The sequence below is a fragment of the Pygocentrus nattereri genome, chromosome 25 (genome assembly GCF_015220715.1).
Source record: "Pygocentrus nattereri isolate fPygNat1 chromosome 25, fPygNat1.pri, whole genome shotgun sequence".
NCBI lineage: Eukaryota > Metazoa > Chordata > Actinopteri > Characiformes > Serrasalmidae > Pygocentrus > Pygocentrus nattereri.
Window position 1 is genome coordinate 18060520 of NC_051235.1, and position 21043 is coordinate 18081562.

A 21043-nucleotide genomic window follows, 5' to 3' on the forward strand; every position below is an offset into this window, starting at 1 on the left:
TCATTATCAATGTGCATAATAAATGGACTATTATAGTTTAAAGTGCTCCATAGATTACATCTATCCAGAAATAAATTGAATATATCCAAATACAGACCCAACTTGTCTTAGGTGTAAATGAGACCCAGGCACCTTAAGCCATATGTTTTGGACATGCCTAAAATTGCTGGATGGTATCTAGGAATCTTTAATACACTTTCACACATTTGGAATACACATTTAGAACCTAATGCCCTTACTACTTTGTTTGGTGTAGTTCCAGATATATGAGTAACTTCAGAGCAGTCAGAAATCACAGCCTTTTCCATGTTACTAGCTAGGTGCATGATCCTCCGCAGGTGGAAGAGAGCCGAGCCACCATCTCATAAAAACTGGATCAAAGAGGTTATTTCACATCTTAAACTTGATCATTTGAAGTATATTACCAGCGGTTGAACCATCCATCCATCCATCCATCCATTGTCTAAGAGCGGTTGAACCAGCAGATTTTATATATGCTGGCGACCATTTTTGACACATTTTGAGCATTCTCACTCATGAAACATCATAAAGGTCCTTTAAGTTTTTTTCCCTTCTTCTCATTTTCCCTTGTTTTTCTCCCCATCTTTCTTGACTTCAGCTAGGTCTTAGAATATGTGGAAAATGGAAAAGATCAGACAAAATCTTATCCCCTGTACATCCAGAAAAAGAAGAATGACAACAGAGTAGTAACTGCATTTACTGATTTTATTGTTCAAAATAAAAATGAAGATGAGCAGCCTCGAACTGGTGTCACAACAAACAGAGGCGTATCTCTCAACTCCCAGAGAAGTTTGATCAGGAGGCAACTATGAAGACAGGGTCTCTGCAGCACTCATCAGTCTCTGCACAGCGAAAAAAAAATGTTTGCAAACAAACATGATTTTCACTTCTTTTCTGAGGTTTTAATTTAATGTACTGATGGCTTTCATATACAAAATGAAAGGATATTGGATATTAAAGTGCAAATACTTACAGCACTTGTAGAGTCTGTTGAGTCTGGTGATATCGTTTTGGCTCATCTGAGTTGCCTGGCCAATGGCAACATTGCTATTGGGGATGGGGACCATGGTGGGCTGACCATTCTTAGAGAAAGCAGTTCTGAAATAACATAATGCAAAGTCAGTCATTCATGTTTTCACTGTAAAATCTTGGAGATTGAGCTGACAGGCTGATTGGATTGTTAAGTGGTGAACAACTGACCTGTGGTATTGCATGACTGAGTTGTAGTCATAGGGAGTTCCCTGGTTAAGGGTGTTGATCTTGTTGAAGTTGTGCTTCATGTCTGATGAGAAAGCAGATTCAAAACAAACATCAAATGGTGAAGCAATACAAGCCCTAAAAATCATTATGGTCAAAAATGTTCTGCAGGAAAAACAAATGTTGCCTGAGAGTGGTAAAAATTTGGACTTTACTATCAATAATGTTCTCCCAGACAACACGGATGTGGTTGTCACGGTCATTGCGGGTCTGTTCGTGGTTGAAGCCCAGAGCGTGGAGCAGCTCGTGCTGGACGGTGTTGTGGTAGATGCAGCCATTGCGGTCCAGAGACACAGTCTGGGCATAACCACGGCGTCCAACGAAAGAGTAGCATCTGGAAAGTAAACAGAAAGCGAAGATTTGCCCAGAGCACTGTTAGAAACGCTGGTCTTCAGTCTAAACTCATTTCTGATTCAGCCCTTTCTGAATCAGCTTGCTGCATCTACTGTAAAATGCTATATCCACCAAATTTGTGATATTAATTCGGGGCATGGTAATAACAATGATGATGGCCTTTGATATGTACTTTAAATATTCACAGTTGCTACATAAAGCACTTCATTTAATATTTAATGTTTTGAAATCATAATTGGGAAGAATTATTTTAGTTAATGTTCTGCACAGGCTGCATCACTGTCTGGTACAGCAGCTGCACCGCCTGCCACCACAAGGCCCTTAGAGGAGTGGTGAGGACAGCAGAAGCCATCATAGGCAACAAACTACCAGCCTTGCAGGACATGTACCAGTCCCACTGCCTCAGGAAGATCAAAAAGATCCGGTCAGCCAGAAGCCACCCAGCACACGGCCTGTACACCATCCTGCCATCAGGCAGGAGATTTCGTGGCATCCAGACTAGAACAACCCGATTAATGAACAGTTTCTACCCACAGGCTGTCAGGCTTCTGAATAAGCTGTGAAGCTGTAGGTTCGTCCCCAACTACCATTTCACTCGGCCACTCTGTCAGTATTATTATTATTATATCATATCATCTCTGCTATGGACAATAACAACTTAACACCGAGCCACTTTAAAGAACAACAACACAGTCACTCAAGTCACTTTAAAATGTATACTGTCTCTATATCTTGTGTATATTGTCTCTATACTTTGCGTATATTTAGCATTTTCTCTAGATTTTGTGCATATTTAATATTTAATATATTTCAATTTATATATATATATATATATATATATATATATATATATATATATATACATATATATATAATTCTTTACTTTATTTTCTGTAGAGTGATTACCTGAGCCTCACCACAAGCATTTGAATGCATAAATGTCCTGACATGTTGTGCATGAACTTGAAACTTGAACTGCATGACAAAACAGGGTTAGAAGGCTCCCTTGGAAGCCATTGAAAATATGCAGCAATACGAACTATAAAGTTGATACTGTATTTAGTTGTTGATGCATCTATGTAATTTTCCTATAAATATATTTTAGCTTGACTTGTACTTAATGACCATTTTGACTGGCTATTACATGAAGGTTTGTCTCTGACGTCTGGACAGTGCTGTCAGACAGCATCAAGGTGAAGATCAGGACCATTGCAAAAATGTGCTGTGGGTGGTAGAGCAATTTGGCCAGACATCATATTTGCCATATGAGTTGGAAACTGTGTAGAGGTGATACTGAAGACGTGATGCCAGGTAAGAAACACTTTTCGGCTCCTTTTAGTTAACCTTTTAATTTACAGTTCTTCAATCATTTTGTGTGAAGAATCATTTGTGCTAAGTACTTTTGATGAGTTCTTCACAGTTGATATGTGCACTTTATTTAACATTTAATATTAGGAGGAGAAACTGAAGTTGGAGAAGTTCTGCATATCAGAATGGGGCTGCTCCTTTAAAAGCCAATGAAAATGTGCAGCAATACAAACTATACTTTGTGTACATATCGGGAAAAGTCTGATTTTGCTCTTGAGTCTGATTTTAATACCTACCCACCGCGAGACTCAATGCTGAGATAATCCCTCTCATTGGAGCGGCGCTTGAAGCGGATGCAGGACATGGAAGAGAAGGAGTCCAAACCACGCTGGATGATCTGAAGCTCACGGGAGGCTGAGGGTAGAGAGATCAAATGTCAAAACACACCACCTACCCAGTCAAATTGGAGCATAAGCAGCACAAAAATATAAACACACATAACATCCAGTCATGTTTGCCAACTTCAGTACATTCCATGTAGCACTTGTTGTTTCATTAACATTAGTTTGTGAGTAACAGACCACAAATAATTTAGGACCATCAGTACACAACGCAGCAGGGGATTTCTAGTCTTGGTAACAGATCACTGGAATATTGTTTCCATGAGGAAATCTAAACTTGAATGGCATTATTGGGTTGCATGGCTCTAATCACTTACCTGCTAGTAGAAAATTCTGCCTATATAATTGCCCAGTGTCCATTCCTCGAATAAGCCCATGTAGCAAGCACCAGTACTTTAAGCTAAGATGTGTTGCAAGACTGAGTTTCACAAATAAAAATTGTATATTAAAGGGACCACACTGTGGAATTTGTGGCCTTTGATGTATTATTTGTGTAAATTAAGCCGCCTGTTTTGAATGCATCATTTTTGTAATGTCACAGAAATCAACCAATTTACATATATCTGGCAATTTGGCCTTTAGAAGTTTATATCATGCTAGAGTTATAAAGACAGTTTCTGCCTGGTCTGCTTTTCAACACAGGCACTATTCAGGACAATCAATGAGAATTGAGGTCATTTTCATATATCAGTCTTAAAAGCACAATAACAAAAACAGCCTATTTAAATAATGGATAAAGAGAGGCTGTAAAATGGTCACGTAAAACAGAAGTACAACTGTTTTTTTGAACATAAAAACACACAAATATCACAAGTAGACCTAGGGGAAATGAAATGTGAAGTTGAGCACTACCACTTCTGTGGAACTATTTAGTAATCAGTCTGAATTACCTACCTCAAGACCGCGGCCTGATACTCCACCGCTGTATGAATTAAAAGCCTTTTTCTACCTAACCCAGTAACAGTAGAGAAATAGAAAAAGCGTTGGATTCACGTACAGTAGTGGTTGGCGATGACGTAGGGCACATAAACTTTGCCGTCACTATACTTGGGCCACATGCAGCCGCTAGAAGTGCAGGGATCAGCATTCCTCTCATTGTCAATGGCAATGTCTCCTTCAGTCAGCTCAGGCTCATCAAAGTCACGAACTAGATAGTAGAAATAGAATACATAATAGTAAAGTAGCATGGCCAAAAGCCAACACAAAGATCTCAGTCTGGTTCAATTCAGCGTATATTAAACTTTACATTAATGTTTGTGTGTATGATGTCAGTGATATAACAGACCTGTTAAGTTTCCTGATTAAGACTAAATAATGCTAAAGCTGCCAGTGCTATTCTGAGTACCATTTCAACAGCCTATACATAAAAGTGTAGTATGTTGTGCAATTGTATTATGTGTGTGTATGTACTTACTGATGTTTCTGTTGGCTCTTTCGAGCAGCTCTCCCACAGACAGATCAGCAGAGGCGTCCTCAAAAACTAAACAAAGCACATCACATTCACTAACATTTCACTATATACTGTTGACCTCTGCTTACATATTTAACACTCCAGTGCCATAGATTCACTTGTATTTCTTATCAAATGCTTATGTAATGTTTTTTGCGTCAACTTACCAGGCTACAGGAGAAGCCACATATGGCCACAGGAAAAAAGAACAGAGAAAATAGGAGTTCATTACATACTGTACCGAGAAACACAGCACAGCAGATAACCTGCATTTAAGAGGCTCATATCATAGAAAACCACATTGTGCTTCCTTTTTTTTGTATAAAATTTTGGTGTAGAACGTAAACACTGTTTATGTGCCGTTCACAATTTATATAGTCCCTATATATACATGAGGCAGCAAAGAAAGCTAATTTTGAATTGCTTTTGTGTTGATTTAACATAAAGCCGCAATTTGTCCTACATTGTCCTGCATTGTCCTACATTTGTCCTGCATTTACATTACAGCGAAACTAAACGCTTACCTTGTTTCTGGTACATAAATCCACGTAAATGCCTTAAGCAGACTATAAATATAATAGTAATGTTTGATATGCCCTCTTTAAAGTATCATAGGACCCTAGTTCTTGCTTGTTTAATCCTAGCTTACACTTTCAGAAAAAGGAGTACAGATAGATATTTGTCCCTCGAGGTGCAAACAATATAAAGATACCCTCAATGGTACAGCATGGCCCTTAGGATCCAACTGTGTACCTTATAGGCAGATGGAAACTCTCAGAACCTTCTAAGCCTTCAGAGATAACCTAATGATTTCTGGGAACTATGCATGTTTATAAGGTTTAGTTCATTTTTATTCAAGAAAACTCTGCAAGCATTACACTTCTGCTCTCATTTCAGTGTCAAGTTTTGGATACAAACAAAAGGGTTACATTCTCGAGTGCTGAGTGGAAAATTGGCCAATCAGGAGCTGTAGTATTTTTTTTTGTGGCATCTAGAGAGATATGGCTAAGCAAGATCTCCTATTTGTTATGGGGGTTGGAGTTAATGCAGCTGCAATGCAATATAGTGTAACTGTGTTCCCTAACTAAAGGTCTGGAAAACCACCCCAGTGACATCTGTACCATCCTAGTGATGCCTGTGAGAGTGTAGTTAAGCGTACATGTGTGGGTGTTTGGCAGTATGTAAAATGTAGCATATGCACTTGTATGTGTCTGTCTCACCTCCTCCTCAGCTCGGACAGAACAGACCAGCAGCAGGGCCAGCAGACCCACAGTCACCTTATAGACCAACATGATGGCTGGAGGGAGATCCAGCAGACAGAAACATTAATGTACATCAAACATCAAAGACAGTCAGTCCAGTGATGAAACACGGTGGACTGCATGAAAGTTCAATTACAATAAAAAAAACTGTGATCACTATGAGATTTCAACATCTAAACATTTAATAAATAAACATGCTCATGCTAGCAGAGTGGGAGATCTTACCTCAGACTTCCAAAAGGGAGTGACTTGTACAGTGTCGGACAGAGAAAGGGGTTTTATACTCTTTTTGTGTACCCAACATGATAAGAATGTCACATACATATAGAACAGGAGCTGCTGACATGTGGAAAAACTTGTCTTTGAACATGAACAAAAATAAGCGGTTCTGCTGGAAATTTTTGACATACAGGAGTGCTTTATCAAGTTTAAATACATGTAGCCTTGATGTAAAGAACACAGGTGCAGTTTTCCCCACAAATCAGGACTGCATACCTCATTCACAGATTAGAGTTGGATTTGACACTTAGAGGTAAGTCGCACATGGACATGCTGTATTTCTTTGTTGTTTAGCTTTTCATGAGTTCTTTTTCTTATTTTCTGCTATTGTTTATTACGTGGATGAAAGTCATTGATTGGTTATTTGATTGTTTTACATTATGAGCAGACAGAGTACATTTGATTTAACTTTTCAATTAGAATAAAGAACTTATTTTTCTGAAAGAAATGTGAAATGGCAAGTCTTCTTTTATGTCTTGACTCTTCTTTTATTATATTTCATAGCAACTAATGGAAATCTGGAAACATTTGGAGATTGTTTTGGGATTGAAACATTTTTCTTTTCTTTTCATTTTTAGTGTTTTCTTAGTGTAGCACATCAAACAATCCATCAAACAACCAGTCAATGATTTTCATCATCTGAGTATGCAGGATATCAGGATTACATTGAAAGCAAACTTGGTTCAGTGGAGAGACAGGGTGTGAAGGACAAAGCAGACGAAACCAAATAATGTTAGGGACAGATTGCCAGGTAAGCAAAAGCTTTTCTAAGCAAATATAGTTTTATTATGGATTTAAACAGGTATTAAGCTTGTATTCCCAATATACTGACTGGAGCTATTCCAGAGAACATGGAAGAAGTGCCTATGTCATTAATTAATTTGAAGTGCTCTGTCAATATCTAAACCAGCCAAGAACTTGTCTGTCTAAATTGAGTTTTCAAGTCTTTCATATGTAACGGCCAATTATATGAAAAGCTTCAGCAGCACTAGAAGAGGCAAAGCAAAGCAACTTTATTTAAATAGCACCTTTCATACATCACTCAAGATGCTTTACAAATGAGAAAATACATTCATCTAAAAAAGTAAAGGAGAATAGAAATTAAAAACGTGATTAAAACATGATCAAGACAATATATCTAAAAGAGAAAATCATTAAATTATCAATCTAATTAGAAATTAAAAATTGGTTAAAGATTAGAAGTTAAATTAGGACAAAAAATCCCTTTACAGAAGAAAACTAGAAATGCTAGCAGTGGTTTAAACTGCTCTGAACACCTGCTCAAATAGAAACATTTTAAGCCTGGATTTAAGTGTCTAATATCAGGACTCTTCTAATGTTCTCTGTGAACGGGTTCCATTTAAGAGCAGCAGAATGGCTAAATGCTGCTTCTCTGTGTTTAGTCTTTACCTTTGGCAGCACTAACTGATTAGTTCCTGATGATCTGAGTGCTCTGCTCAGCTCATATCGCTGCAATATATGAAATAAATATACTGTTCCTAAACCACTGAGTGATTTATAAACCAATAATCTAAGTATCTAAAGTTTATTCTGTAACAGACTGGTAGCCGATGTAAGGATTGGGGGTGACGTGTTTCCTTCTTTTACTCCTAGTGAGACTTTGAATCAGCTGAAGTTGTTTGATTTGTCTTTTTTGGGAGTCCAGTTAGGAGACCATTACAGTAATCAATCCTGCTTGACAAGGCTTGAAAGAGTTTCTCCAGGTCTGCTTTACATGACTGCCAAAACTAAGATCAGAGTACATTTCCAAAGTCTATGGCAACTACTAAATCACTGACCACTCTAGCCAGTGCTGACTCCATACTATGATGTTTCCAAAAGTCAGACTGGAATAATTCATACCTGTTAAACTTACATGAAAAAGATCAGAGCCATTGGGCAACATCTTTATCTTTCAACAGAATCTTAGAAGAAATGGGCTGTGTTGGAAATGGGCTGGTACTGGAGAACTGAAGAGATCAGATGCATCAAGAAGTGGTTTCTTCAGGAATGGCTACATTAAAGGACTTAGAAACATAGTGAAGCAGATTTATTGTCATCCCTAACAGGGATGAATCTAACAGTAAACTAAAAGGTATTCAATCAAATTTGTAGTTGAGTGGACAACATCAAGCAACAGATCTTAGTTTTTTTTCTTTTAAAAATTTGTTTAAAATTTCAAAATTAAGTTCTTAATCCACCAATATGAAAGGAAGTGTAACATTTAATTGTCAGCTCAATTTCTACACACAGACCTCATCAATATGGTTTTATTGATGCTGATTGATCCATTGATGTTTTACTGATAATATAGGATTTTCAGATGATACTGCCAGGCTAGGGCATTGTGCTTATTGTGAATTGGAATCAGATTGAATTAGCTCATACTTTTAGCCCAGAACTGCATGAATTCACATGTGAAAAATGTAAACTTTCTAGTTTTAGTATAACTAAGATTTAACTGCAGCACAGATCAGTTGAATTCATTCATATCAGTATAAAATCATGGACAGGTGCTGAGTATTAGTCCACCAAAAATAAAAAACATGTCCTAGACCTTAATTTCATCTGTTAAAAGTTTGTATTTTATGTACTTGTGTATGATTCATGTTGATCATTTTGGATTTCACTCAAGTATATTATATTTTTGTCTTTATAGTTCCACTCTTTACTAAGAGAGATTTTGACACAGTAGCCACACTTTCACTTTAGTAGTTTCTTTTAAACTTTCTCTTCTCTTCAGAACTAATAAACTACAGTTCTACTTAAGTCTACACTTTATGACACAGTCATTTCTATTTCTCTTTCTAAATACCTGAGTTATTTTATAAGGGAAACTAAACATACTACTGCTGTGGTATGAATCAGTGATGCACACAGAGGCACATAGTCCTTTTCTTTCAAACCAAATAATATTGTGACAACAGCACCATCACCTGGTCACATACAAGCAGTGCCCTTCTCAACACACACACACACACACACACACACACACACACACACACACACACACACACACACACACACACACACACACACACACACCATCTAAAACACTTATCCTTCTGGGGCGTGGTGGGGCGCTGGAGCCTATCTCAGCTGTCACTGAGCAGAAGGCAGGACACACCCTGGAAAGGTCCATACAGACAGACATTTAACCTTAGGGGCAGTTTAACATGTCTAATTCACCTGACTGCATGTCTTTGGAGGAAATCTGAGTACCCAGACAAAACCCACACAGGCAGGGAAAGAACATACAAGCTCCACACAGAAAGGACCCTGGCCACCCAGCCGGGAATCAAACCCAGGCCCTTCTTGCTGTGAGGTGACAGCACAACCCACTGTGCCAGTGTGCTGCCCGCACTACTCAATAAAAAATATCTTTAGAAAGTATGATATATGGTATAATGTACACAGATATACATATAATATATTTTAGATGTCAAACACAATATGCAGAATGCAGAAGATGTCACTAAAACATGTTTAATTTGGGGAGGTTTCTGTGTATTATGCTATACAGTGAAATAAGGGATGCCATGAAGTTACTTGATTCCAAAATGCAGATCATTTCCATGCCACTACAACATATGAAATTAACACAATTATTGCCAAAATTTGAAAGACAAAGTTACACTATATTTCATTAATTTGGATGCACACTTAATACAAGCACATACATTTCTCACTGTACGCATACAAGGACAATACAGACAGAGCAATTCACCTGTCAATACATATATTACCATAGATTTTTGTGTTGAATGTGTGAATAAACTGTGGAAGTGTAACATTAACAGTATCTCTATATGAGCTCGAAAGCCTGCTGTATATTCAGAACTGATGACACAGTAAATCAGCTCATTAATATTGACTTTTAAAACATTTTATTTCTTCTGTTAATTACATAGTCATGAAAAGATCTCCATATGTATGCAGACATAGATACAAATCTTCCCTGCTGGTCTTCTCCATCTGTGGCTTGTCCTTGTTGGACCAACAGAGTTCTCTTTCTGATGATTAAACAAGTTTCAGATGAATCAGAAATAAGAATTATTGCATTCAGTATGTTCATCGTAGGGATGTGGTACAATTTTTACTGCCTACAGTGTCATTTGATGGTATATCTGCTACTTACAGCACCGGTAGAGCCTGTTGAGTCTGGTGATATCATTTTGGCTCATCTGGGTTCCCTGACCGAAAGACACGTTGCTGTTGGGGATGGGGACCATGGTGGGCTTACCATTCTTTGAGAAAGCAGTTCTGTAATGAGAAAAAAAGAGCTTAATTTCAGTGGACCACCAGCTATGCTGCCTTTCAAAGCTAGTGGTTTGTAAGACAATAAGGCTAAGAAGCACTCAAGAAGCACTCCTCTCTTACATAGACATAACTGACACTACTTTAGTACTTATTTTCTCTGTAATAGGTTATTAGGATGTACTTATATGATGACTTATACAGACGGAATAACATCAGAATAAGAATCAGAATACTTTATTGATCCCAGAGAGAAATTGCAGTTATTACAGTTGCAACCAATTATGTAAAATATGCCTGATAATATATATTTTAAACTTGGAATTTTATGTTGAACATTTGAATGTGTGAATATAGTATGTAAAAAAGTGTATTTGTGTGCCACTCTTGTTAGAATTAAATTAACTTATTGTAACATGGCTATAGACAAAAAGCTTTTTTTAATTTTAAGAAGACTGCCATGGAGATTGACTTTTTGTATACAACCACAATTCCAACCCCAATTCCAATTAATTTAATCAAATTAAAAATGAGCGAATATTTGCAAAATATCCATTTGAACATTAAATATCTTGTCTTTGTAGTGTATTCAATTGAATATAGGTTGAAATTTTTGCAAATCATCATTTTTTTTTATTTATGTTTTACACAGCATCCCAACTTTATTGGAATTGGGCTTGTATGTTTTGAACTTAATATTTGAACACCTTCATTATAAATCTGATATATATACCTGCTAGTAGCACTAACACTAAGTGTTTATGTAAGCCCTGCAATCTGTTCTGAACTTATCACAGTGAACCAGCTAACAAAGGTAATCTGCAGGCCCAAGATGGGGTCCATAATTCAAATATATGCAGGGTTTTTTATATACATATATATATATATATATATATATATATATACATACATATATATACACATATATATATACACATATATATATATATATATATATATATATATATATATATATATATATATATATATATATATATATATATATATATATGCACTAGTCCTTGGTTTGTCTGCAGCATCATAGGAGAAAGAAGAAAGATCCTTGCTAAATGGTTATTGACTTGGATATATGGTTCTAAGAAACTCTTTTAATTGGTAGAGAACCCTTACATTATGTGGAGTTTCTTTCACTAACACGTGCATTATCTAAGCAGCTTATCCTTCTGGGTTGCAGGGGGTGTTTGTGCCTTTCCCAGTGGTCATTGGTCAGAAGGCAGGAAACACCCTGGACAAGTCGTCAATCCATCATAGGGCAGACACACAGACATACACATTCACATCTAAGGGGAACAATTTAGCATCTCCAGTTGGCCTGACTGCATGTCTTTGGACTTCGGGAGGAAACCCACACAGGCACTGGGAGAACATGCATACTCCACACAGAAAGGAACCTGATTACCAGAGAGGGAAGTGATCCCAGGCCCTTCTTACTGTGCCGCCCCAAGTTTCTTTCAACCCAGCAAAAAAAAAAAACATGTCTAGGTTGATCAGTTATGTTTGAAGTAAGAGCATAATTGTGTAAATTATATTTTTATTATTTAGGAATATGTCTTTAATATTAATACTAATATAGACTAATATAGTCTTAGAAACTCCAGTTAATGTTGTTATGGTGGTGTGTGGGTTTGGCATGGTCTTTGTACCTCTGTGGTTGATTTGTTGGAGGTAAATGATCCAAATGAAATCAAGGTTAGATGTTAGATAAAGTTTGGGTTTTTTGTGTTGATCACCTGTGGTACTGCATGACAGAGTTGTAGTCGTAGGGAGTCCCTTGGTTCAGAGTATTGATCTTGTTGAAGGCGTACTTGTAGCCTGATGAACAAAGTAAACCAAGCCACAACATTAATGGTGGCCTCACACAGTATTGACAAATGCTTAATGGTCAAGATCATTTTACAGAACTAGATTTGCAACCTCATCTTAAATCTCTAATCTACAACAATGGCATAAGTATTAAAACATATGCTTACCGTCAATAATGTTCTCCCACACAACACGGATGTGGTTGTCACGGTCACTACGGCACTGCTCGTGGTTGAAGCCCAGAGCGTGGAGCAGCTCGTGCTGCACGGTGTTGTGATAGATGCAGCCATTGCGGTCCAGAGACACAGTCTGGGCATAACCACGGCGTCCAACATAAGAGTAGCATCTGTGAGTAAGAATGAACTATTTTTGTCATTTTTTCCTTTAAGATGTTGGTGTAATGTAGTGGATACCTTTACACAGTAGATTGGGATTTGATTCTCCGCACAGACAAGCACACTACACTACACCAGAAAGAGTCTGAGACTGCTGACTCTACATACATCTACAGTACTGTGCAAAGGTCTGAGACCATCCTTCATTTATTTCATTTTTAATCAAAACAGCCATTAATTGTTTATTAATTTCAGGACATATATCTGAGGATATGGGATATAGGATAATGCATTTGCCCAAGGAAAAGCAGAAAATGCAACCAACCTCTAACACTGAACTTTTGAAGTGTGGAAAACATATTTTGAAAGAAATGTCAATAAATAAAGGTGGTCTTTGACAGTATTGTGCCATGATAATCATGTATCTGTAACATGATTAAATTGTAAGTCACACTGGACAGGAACGTCCACTAAAGCATAAATGCAAATATACCTTAGAATACACAATCAAAGAATCAAAGTAGTGCTCCTGCCACTCTTTTGTTGTCTACATGATCACTTATGGAATCCAAAACTTCCATTAACTACATCCGGAAGAGGATACAATAGAGTTTTCCATAAATATAACAAGATACATTTACCTTAAAAACAGCAGATTGTAGTTGAACAAAAAGAAAATCTGAATGCTGGTATCTGAATAGTTCTATCTTATACTGTGGTTGTGGTCATCATCCTGGTACCTATTTTCCGGATGCTTGCTCATGCTTTCTTCTAACATTTTCATTTTCACCCTGATTTATGTGTTAATGTCTAAAGCTTTTGGTTCTAGTCCTTCGTCCTACCCGCTGTCAGACACAATGCTGATGTAGTCTCTCTGGTTGGAGCGTGGTGTGAAACGGATGCAGGAAACGGAAGCGAAGGAGTCTAGACCACGCTGAATGACCTGGAGCTCACGGGAGGCTGAAAGAGAAAAGGGCAGAGGTCAGTAAGGTCTGGCCAGTCATACTAAGTCACTTTGTTGTGGTTCCAAACTAGTGCAGAACCTTGAACAGACATTACACCCAGTAGTGCATTAAGAACACTGATGATCTTGCAATATTAATACCTATTTGTTTACAGATGAGCTATCCTTACTTTTTCATTTGTTTTGTTCAGTAAAATTGAGTTCACCAAAGAAGCAATGTTGTATCTTTATTTTCTGTTCGTAGCACCAACTGAAAATAATTTAAATTAATGCAGTTTAACTTTTAACATTTCACTGGAAAATGCAAGTGTGATTCAGCCTTAAATGAGCGGTAACAGTACACTAATAAAGTTAGATCATTTACAATGCTGAATGAGATTGTAAGGGGTACCGTAGTGTTGACATACTGAAGTGGTTGGCGATGACGAATGGCACATAGACCCACCCATCACTGGACTTGGGCCACATGCATCCTTGGGAGGTGCAGGGATCAGCGTTCCTCACATCGTTTTCATCATCAACAGCAATGTCTCCAACAACCTTTGGCTCATCAGGACCTCGAACTGTCACAAACAGCATAAAGATTGCACAGTCAACACTTACATTCAGAATCACTTTGGTCTTGTGGTGACAACACACCATCTGAGCCAAAATGTTGTGCTTTTACATTAAAAATAAAACTATATATATAAAAAATTATATATATATATATATATATATATATATATATATATATATATGTGTGTGTGTGTGTGTGTGTGTGTGTGTGTGTGTGTGTGTGTGTGTGTATATACACACATAGACAAATTCATACACTCGACTTTTACACCTTGACTGAAAACCTACCCATTTACACTAACGTTTGGTTAGTGATATCAGCCAGCATGTGTTGTGTAATATTTATTGATCTGTTGATCATAATCTGCTCACAAGACTTTATTTTCTAATGTTTACCTTCTTATCTCTGTCTTTTCTGTTATCCCAGCCTGTACTGTCAGCACAGTACGTGTTTTGACTATTTATTATGAATAAATTGCAGAATCTCCACATCAGTTATTAGCATTAACCTTAATCCAACCCCTGCAAAGGCACTTCATGACAATCTTGATTGTGAAAAGCACAAAACACAATAAAATGAATTGAACTGAATCTTGCTGATAATGAGAATATGACTGCTGCCACTAGAATCACATGGAATCACAAAACATGTAAAAGATTTTCCATGGCATAAAAACTCTCAAGCCTGGAAAAATAGCATTCTACACACTATAAACAAAACAGGAAAAATGATGTTTTTCTATTGCAGCAGCAAAATGGGGTGTCAGTGCTGCAATAAAAGCAATTTAAATATTTTTTAGTCTTAGACCTGTTTATGGGTCATGGATGACAATCCTAAATTGCACTGCAGTTGCATCATAATGCAGAGTTAATTTAATATTCCATCCATATAATGTCAAACTAAAACTGTCTTGCATTGCAGAACTGCTGGATTGGCCTGTAGGGAATATTTGCTGGAAGAGGTTGAAGCTCTTGGCTTCCAGTGGCACTGATGTGCTTGGCTCCATGTCAAAACTTTGTAAAGATGAAAGACCTGTGGGGTTTACCATCTTGCCACCATATGAAAAATAGATTAAAATGATCTGTTCATTATTAAGCTTATTTAGCTTAGAAGCAGTGCCATATTGGGAAAGCTCTTGAGCTAGGGATCAAGTGACTTGCTCAAAGGCCTACTGGCAGCTTTTCTCCTGAAAATAAAGAGGCCAAAAGGGTTTTTTCGGAGCAATGCAATCTAAAAAACTAAAAGAAGTAAATGTTCATCAGTAATTTGGACAGTCCATCACTGGTCTAGATTTTGGAACATGCACTACAACCCCAATTCCAGTGAAGTTGGGACACTGTGTAAAACATAAATAAAAACAGAATATGATGATTTGCAAATCCTTTCAACCTATATTCAATTGAATACACTACAAAGACAAGATATTTAATGTTCAACTTTATTGTTTTTTGCAAATATTAACTCATTTTGAATTTGATGCCTGCAACATGTTCCAAAGAATTTGGGACAGGGGTGTGTTTACCACTGTGTTACATCACCTTTCCTTTTAACAACACTCAGTAAGCGTTTGGGAACTGAGGACACTAATTGTTGAAGCTTTGTAGGTGGAATTCTTTCCCATTCTTGCTTGATGTACAACTTCAGTTGCTCAACAGTCCGGGGTCTCCATTGTCATATACTGCGCTTCATAATGTGCCACACATTTTCAATGGGAGACAGGTCTGGACTGCAGGCAGGCCAGTCTAGTACCCACACACTTTTAGTAGAAAGCCACACTGTTGTAACACTTGCAGAATGTGGCTTGGCATTGTCTTGCTAAAATAAGCAGGGACGTCCCTGAAAAAGACGTTGCTTGGATGGCAGCATATGTTGCTCCAAAACCTGCAAGTACCTTTCAGCATTAATGGGGCCTTCACAGATGTGCAAGGTACCCATGCCATGGGCACTAACACACCCCCAGACCATCAGAGATGCTGGCTTTATTTTTTGATTTCCAAAAACAATTTGAAATGTGGACTCATCAGACCACAGGACACTTTTCCACTTTGTGTCAGTCCATCTCAGATGAGCTCAGGCCGAGATAAGCCGGCGGTGTTTCTGGGTGTTGTTGATATTTGGCTTTTGCTTTGCATGGCAGAGTTTCAACTTGCGCTTGTAGATGGAGTGACAAACTGTGTTCACTGACAGTGGTTTTCTGAAGTATTCCTGAGCCCATGTGGTAATATCCGTTACAGAATGATGTCGGTTTTTAATGCAGTGCCACCTGAGGGATCGAAGGTCACGGGCATTCATTGATGGTTTTCTGCCTTGCAGCTTAGTTGCAGAGATTTCTCCAGATTCTCTGAATCTTTTTTGACGATATTATGGACTGAAGATGATGAAATCCCTAAATTCCTTGCAATTGCACGTTGTGAAACGTTGTTCTTGCCCTGCAATGGACTGGCGACCTGTCCAGGGTGTATCCTGCCTTCCGCTGGGATAGGCTCTAGCAGCCCCCCATGACCCTGAGGGAGCAGCGGCTTGGAAAATGTGTGTATGTGTGTTAAACTGTTGGACTATTTGCTCATGCAGCTGTTCACAAAGTGGTGAACCTCACCCCATCCTTGCTTGTGAACGACTGAGCCTTTCAGGGAAGCTCCCTTTATACCCAATCATGACACTCACCTGTTTCCAATTAACCTGTTCACCTGTGGAATGTTCCAAACAGGTGTTTTTTGAGCATTCCTCAACTTTCCCAGTCTTTTGTTGCCCCTGTCCCAACTTCTTTGGAACGTGTTGCAGGCATCAAATTCAAAATGAGTGAATATTTGCAAAAACAATAAAGTTTATCCGTTTGAACATTAAATATCTTGTCTTTGTAGTGTATTCAATTGAATATTGGTTGAAAAGGATTTGCAAATCATCATATTCTGTTATTATTTATGTTTTACACAACGTCCCAACTTCAGTGGAATTGAGGTTATAATTTTTACTGCATAAAGGTTTTTTTCCCCAGTGGTCATTGATCCAGGACCAACAGGACCTAATAATACTCAAGAGCATTCTATTTAGCAAGTGTTTGGCACTGAAGCCAACAAACATTTAGCAAATTCCTAACTTTTCCAGGTGAAGAAAAGCACTACTAAAGGCCCATATGTGCACCAAACTGTGAACTTGCTTGTGTGCGCTTGTGTGTGAGGTCATACCAATGCCACGGTTAGCTCTCTCCAACAGCTCACCAACAGATAATTCAGCAGAATTCTCCTCAGCCACTGTCACATAAAACAAATCCGCACATGTAATCAATCATAGATATTTGTCATGTAAGGTGAGTTTTCATTGCAGAAATAATATAAGCTTCCATTAATATATTCAGTGGTGAACCCTCATGGCCTTTTAGGCCTTCAGAGATGGCCTAATGAACTCTGGAATCTATAAACTGTATTACAGTCATACAGTACTGCTTGTTTCATTAAAGTTTAGAAGTAACAGATGCAACGGTAATAGATTTGTGAAGTGCCGAGTGTAAAATTGGTCAATCAGGAACTGTTTTTCTCGATGGAGGCTAGGAAAATATAACTAAGGGAGCTATCCTATTGTTTGTGACCTCTAGACCTCTAGAGAAGGCCTAACATGTTACATTAACCATCAGCCTAATTACAAAGTGACAGATGAATCAATCAATCATGTTTCGAAAATGTTGCTCTAGTCCTACTAGAAGTCCTAGATACATCACTGACTGAATACAAACGGCAGCCAATTAGTGGCTGAATCTAGACACTTTCTAGACACTTTATCTACTGCTCAATTCAATATCATGCTGCTATAGCAAACTTGCACTCTGGACTTCATATTGCTGCTAACTGCCTACTCTCCTACTCTCCCTCTCTTGTGTTATTTACCTTATATTTATCTATTTTAATAACAGCTCTTGGGTGTAAACTGGACCATGAGATCTTAATTTCGTTCCACCTCATGTACCATGTGATGCGAATGACAATAAAACCTCCTTGAATCCTTGAATCACTGTGAAACCACTAAGGTAAACTGTATGCCAATATGTCTTTCATAAGCTTTAAGTCAAACATGGATTGTCTTTTAGAGGCTTCAAATGTCTGGGTTGAATCTAGAATGTAGGACTGTTTCTGTCCTACATTAAACAATGCTGCAGTTACATTTATGTGCTAACAAATTAACTGTTCCACTTCAAATGCTGTAGCAGTTACATTCTGGTGCTCTGAGGTGCCTGAATATAACTGCTGCACTGTTTATGCTTAGGATGGCCTCGTCAGAAATGATCACTTAGATTAAAGGCGTAGGTCTATGTCATGGTTTGTCAGTGTATGTATTTATTTATACACATATTTATTAAAAGTGACTTACCCTTCTAGATGTGATGTTGTAAATGGCAGAGATAAAAAAAACAGAAAAAACAAGCAAAAACACAAACTTTAGGCCAAGGAGTATTTGCAATATTTGAATACACTAGTTCCAACCACACGGTCTGATAGGTTGAGAATCCATATGGGCCATTATTGCCATTTTTATTTACAACAACTATCATTCTAAGCACTAGTTGTTAAGCAACCACAAATTTTAACCTGCAGTTAATTGTTATCAGGCTTGGATGCTGCATTAAATTTCAGGCCTTACATTGTCCCCAAGCTGTTCTTTCAGCAGCTGTTATGAATATCTAAATAGACTTGGACTAGCGAGAAACAAACACACTTTGGCTGTGAGATGATTTACACACTGGCTAGTTTTGGTGGGGGGAAGAATTGCCAGGATTAACGCACATTTTATTCAATCTTTAGCTTAATTTTTTCTTTATTTTGCAGAACTGTTGTATAAAAGCTGTAGTTAGACCTTTTAACATTAGATTCAACAGTATATAGATTTTTTTTTCAGTGAATATTCCAAAAGTTCTAACCAAAAACTTTTTATCTGTATTCTTTGTATGACAAGGTTGGACATGCTATGCTTGACAAAGTTGTCAATGAAACATTCCTTTCTTAAGCTTAATGTGACTGGAATACAGCACTGACATACACTCACTTTATTTGTGTGTGTGTGTGTGTGTGTGTGTGTGTGTGTGTGTGTGTGTGTGTGTGTGTGTGTATACCTCCTCCTCAGCTCTGATAGTGCAAACCAGCAGCAGGGCCAGCAGACCCACAGTCACCTTATAGATGAACATGACGGCCAATGACCTGTAGAGGGAGCCAGCAGACAGCACATTTCTTTTCAATTGTCAAATTCCTGTAAATATTTATCCTATTAGGATTAAAGTTGCTCTGCTACCTTATATTTCAAATCTAACAACACTGAGTTAACCTGACTTGCTGCAGGAGTGAGGATCACTGAAACTTAGAAACTAACTATGACTGATATATAAAGTTATAGTTTGAGTTTGACCCTGTTAAGTCACTTAATTTTTAAGAGGCAATAAGTTAAACTAAAGTAAACTAATTTAGGTTCACCACGTAAGTAAATTTGTGACATTGACCATGTTATGGTCTTTATTCAAAAATGACAGTTTTTTAGTCTTTCCTCTTTCATTGAAGCTGGTGTTCAGCTGACTCACATGGATTTGATCTGCTCATCAGTGACTTATTAACAGCTGGAGTGCACACTGTCATTAAGGCAAAATTGGGACACACCACACACAAGGAAATTCTGGAAAAATAATGACACACTTCAAAGTAGAAGCATTTTCACTAGTGGTCTCAGACAGCAGCACATTGCATGTAAGACACATACTCTTCAAAATTAATGCCATTTTAGAAACTAGCTGATTGCTAATTCACCCTAATGAGGTGAGCGCATGCTGCTATGCTTAACAGAAAGTATATACATATGTTATATTAATAACAGTAAAAAGCTGAAACTTTATAATAAACACACATGTTTTGTACATTTGTTACATGCCATTTAGGATATTCATTTAAAACACTCTTTTTTACAGCTGGGATATACAGGTATTCATTATCTTTGTTATCCTGGAGGTCTTCTCAACCACCTTTGTGCTTTTTTCCCCATATAAAATCACTCCTCATTCAAAGATTTATGGTTTACTTCATTGTGTCTGATGTACAAATATATTAAAGCCTTAGCAAAGAGCTAAAACATACAGCAAGTCTGTGTGATGCAAATACAGTCTTACCTCAAAGTTCTGAGAAGAAACCAATGCTGTTCTTGAGACAGAAGGGGGTTTTATACCCCAATATGACAAGATCCCCACCACAGAACATGATGATTCCTGAAGAAACCTTATCTTTTAACATGACTCACAAACTATGAAATATAGTAACATACAGAGGTGGTTTATCAAGTTTAAATATGTACAGTTGCACTGGAAACACCACAGGTGCTGTTTTCTCACTGTGGTGTGTGGTGGTTTCATATGAACCAAGGTTACAACTATCAGTGAAAGATGTGGCTCATATGCCCTGATTCCTCATCATCAGCTGAGCAGATTGTATTTACTTTGCCCCTTTATGACCACAGCATTTTTAATAATCATAAAGCTTTAACCTCTTAAAATCTTTTAATTCAGACTTTTTATTCAGTAGCTACAGGGACTTCAGTGCTGGCTTTGGACCCACTGGTGGGCCCTGGCTATTTACTGTCATTAGGGCTGAGCTACTTAGAATCATTTTGATATCAGTAATGATCTGTAAGGGTTGTACAGATGTTTGTCAAAAGAGCCATTTGCCGGGACTTATAATAATATAATAAATTAAAAACCCACAAAAAATATTAACCTTTTTTTTCAGTGAAGGTGAAGGAAAATTTA

At 37.6% G+C, this 21043-nt stretch overlaps 2 protein-coding genes across 4 annotated transcripts; both read right to left on the reverse strand.

The window, feature by feature from the left end:
- Positions 1 to 755: 755 nt before the first annotated feature.
- Positions 756 to 6303, reverse strand: LOC108432363 (low choriolytic enzyme-like). The gene is made up of 10 exons (XM_037534437.1): positions 6279 to 6303; positions 6012 to 6088; positions 4959 to 4962; positions 4756 to 4821; positions 4339 to 4488; positions 3237 to 3354; positions 1434 to 1612; positions 1222 to 1303; positions 995 to 1119; positions 756 to 863 (listed from the first exon to the last, which is right to left on the reverse strand). Coding segments are annotated over exons 2-10 (798 nt in total). The 5' UTR covers positions 6084 to 6088; positions 6279 to 6303; the 3' UTR covers positions 756 to 861.
- A 3505-nt stretch (positions 6304 to 9808) lies between these two features.
- LOC108432362 (low choriolytic enzyme-like) lies at positions 9809 to 20487 on the reverse strand. Of its 3 annotated transcripts, none has more exons than XM_037534434.1 (9): positions 19373 to 19457; positions 18634 to 18637; positions 17457 to 17522; positions 14120 to 14275; positions 13591 to 13708; positions 12581 to 12759; positions 12341 to 12422; positions 10471 to 10595; positions 9809 to 10345 (listed from the first exon to the last, which is right to left on the reverse strand). In XM_037534434.1, coding segments are annotated over exons 1-9 (804 nt in total). In that variant the 5' UTR covers positions 19445 to 19457; the 3' UTR covers positions 9809 to 10343. The 3 variants fall into 3 exon arrangements, with proteins under 3 accessions (XP_037390331.1, XP_037390332.1, XP_037390333.1); XM_037534435.1 differs by lacking the exon at positions 9809 to 10345 and adding an exon at positions 20411 to 20477 and having other exon boundaries at positions 10463 to 10595; XM_037534436.1 differs by lacking the exons at positions 9809 to 10345; positions 18634 to 18637 and adding an exon at positions 20411 to 20487 and having other exon boundaries at positions 10463 to 10595; positions 17457 to 17523.
- Between the last annotated feature and the right edge of the window lie 556 nt (positions 20488 to 21043).

Coding starts and splice junctions, on each gene's coding strand:
- LOC108432363 (XM_037534437.1), bottom strand. CDS start 6,083: ATGTTGGTCTATAAGGTGACTGTGGGTCTGCTGGCCCTGCTGCTGGTC. Junction 3,355..4,338: donor CGTCATCGCCAACCACTACT/GTACGTGAATCC, acceptor CTCTACCCTCAG/CCTCCCGTGAGCTTCAGATC. Junction 1,304..1,433: donor CTGGGAGAACATTATTGATA/GTAAAGTCCAAA, acceptor CTTTCTCATCAG/ACATGAAGCACAACTTCAAC.
- LOC108432362 (XM_037534435.1), bottom strand. CDS start 19,444: ATGTTCATCTATAAGGTGACTGTGGGTCTGCTGGCCCTGCTGCTGGTT. Junction 13,709..14,119: donor CGTCATCGCCAACCACTTCA/GTATGTCAACAC, acceptor TTTCTCTTTCAG/CCTCCCGTGAGCTCCAGGTC. Junction 12,760..13,590: donor AGCATTGTGTCTGACAGCGG/GTAGGACGAAGG, acceptor TCTTACTCACAG/ATGCTACTCTTATGTTGGAC.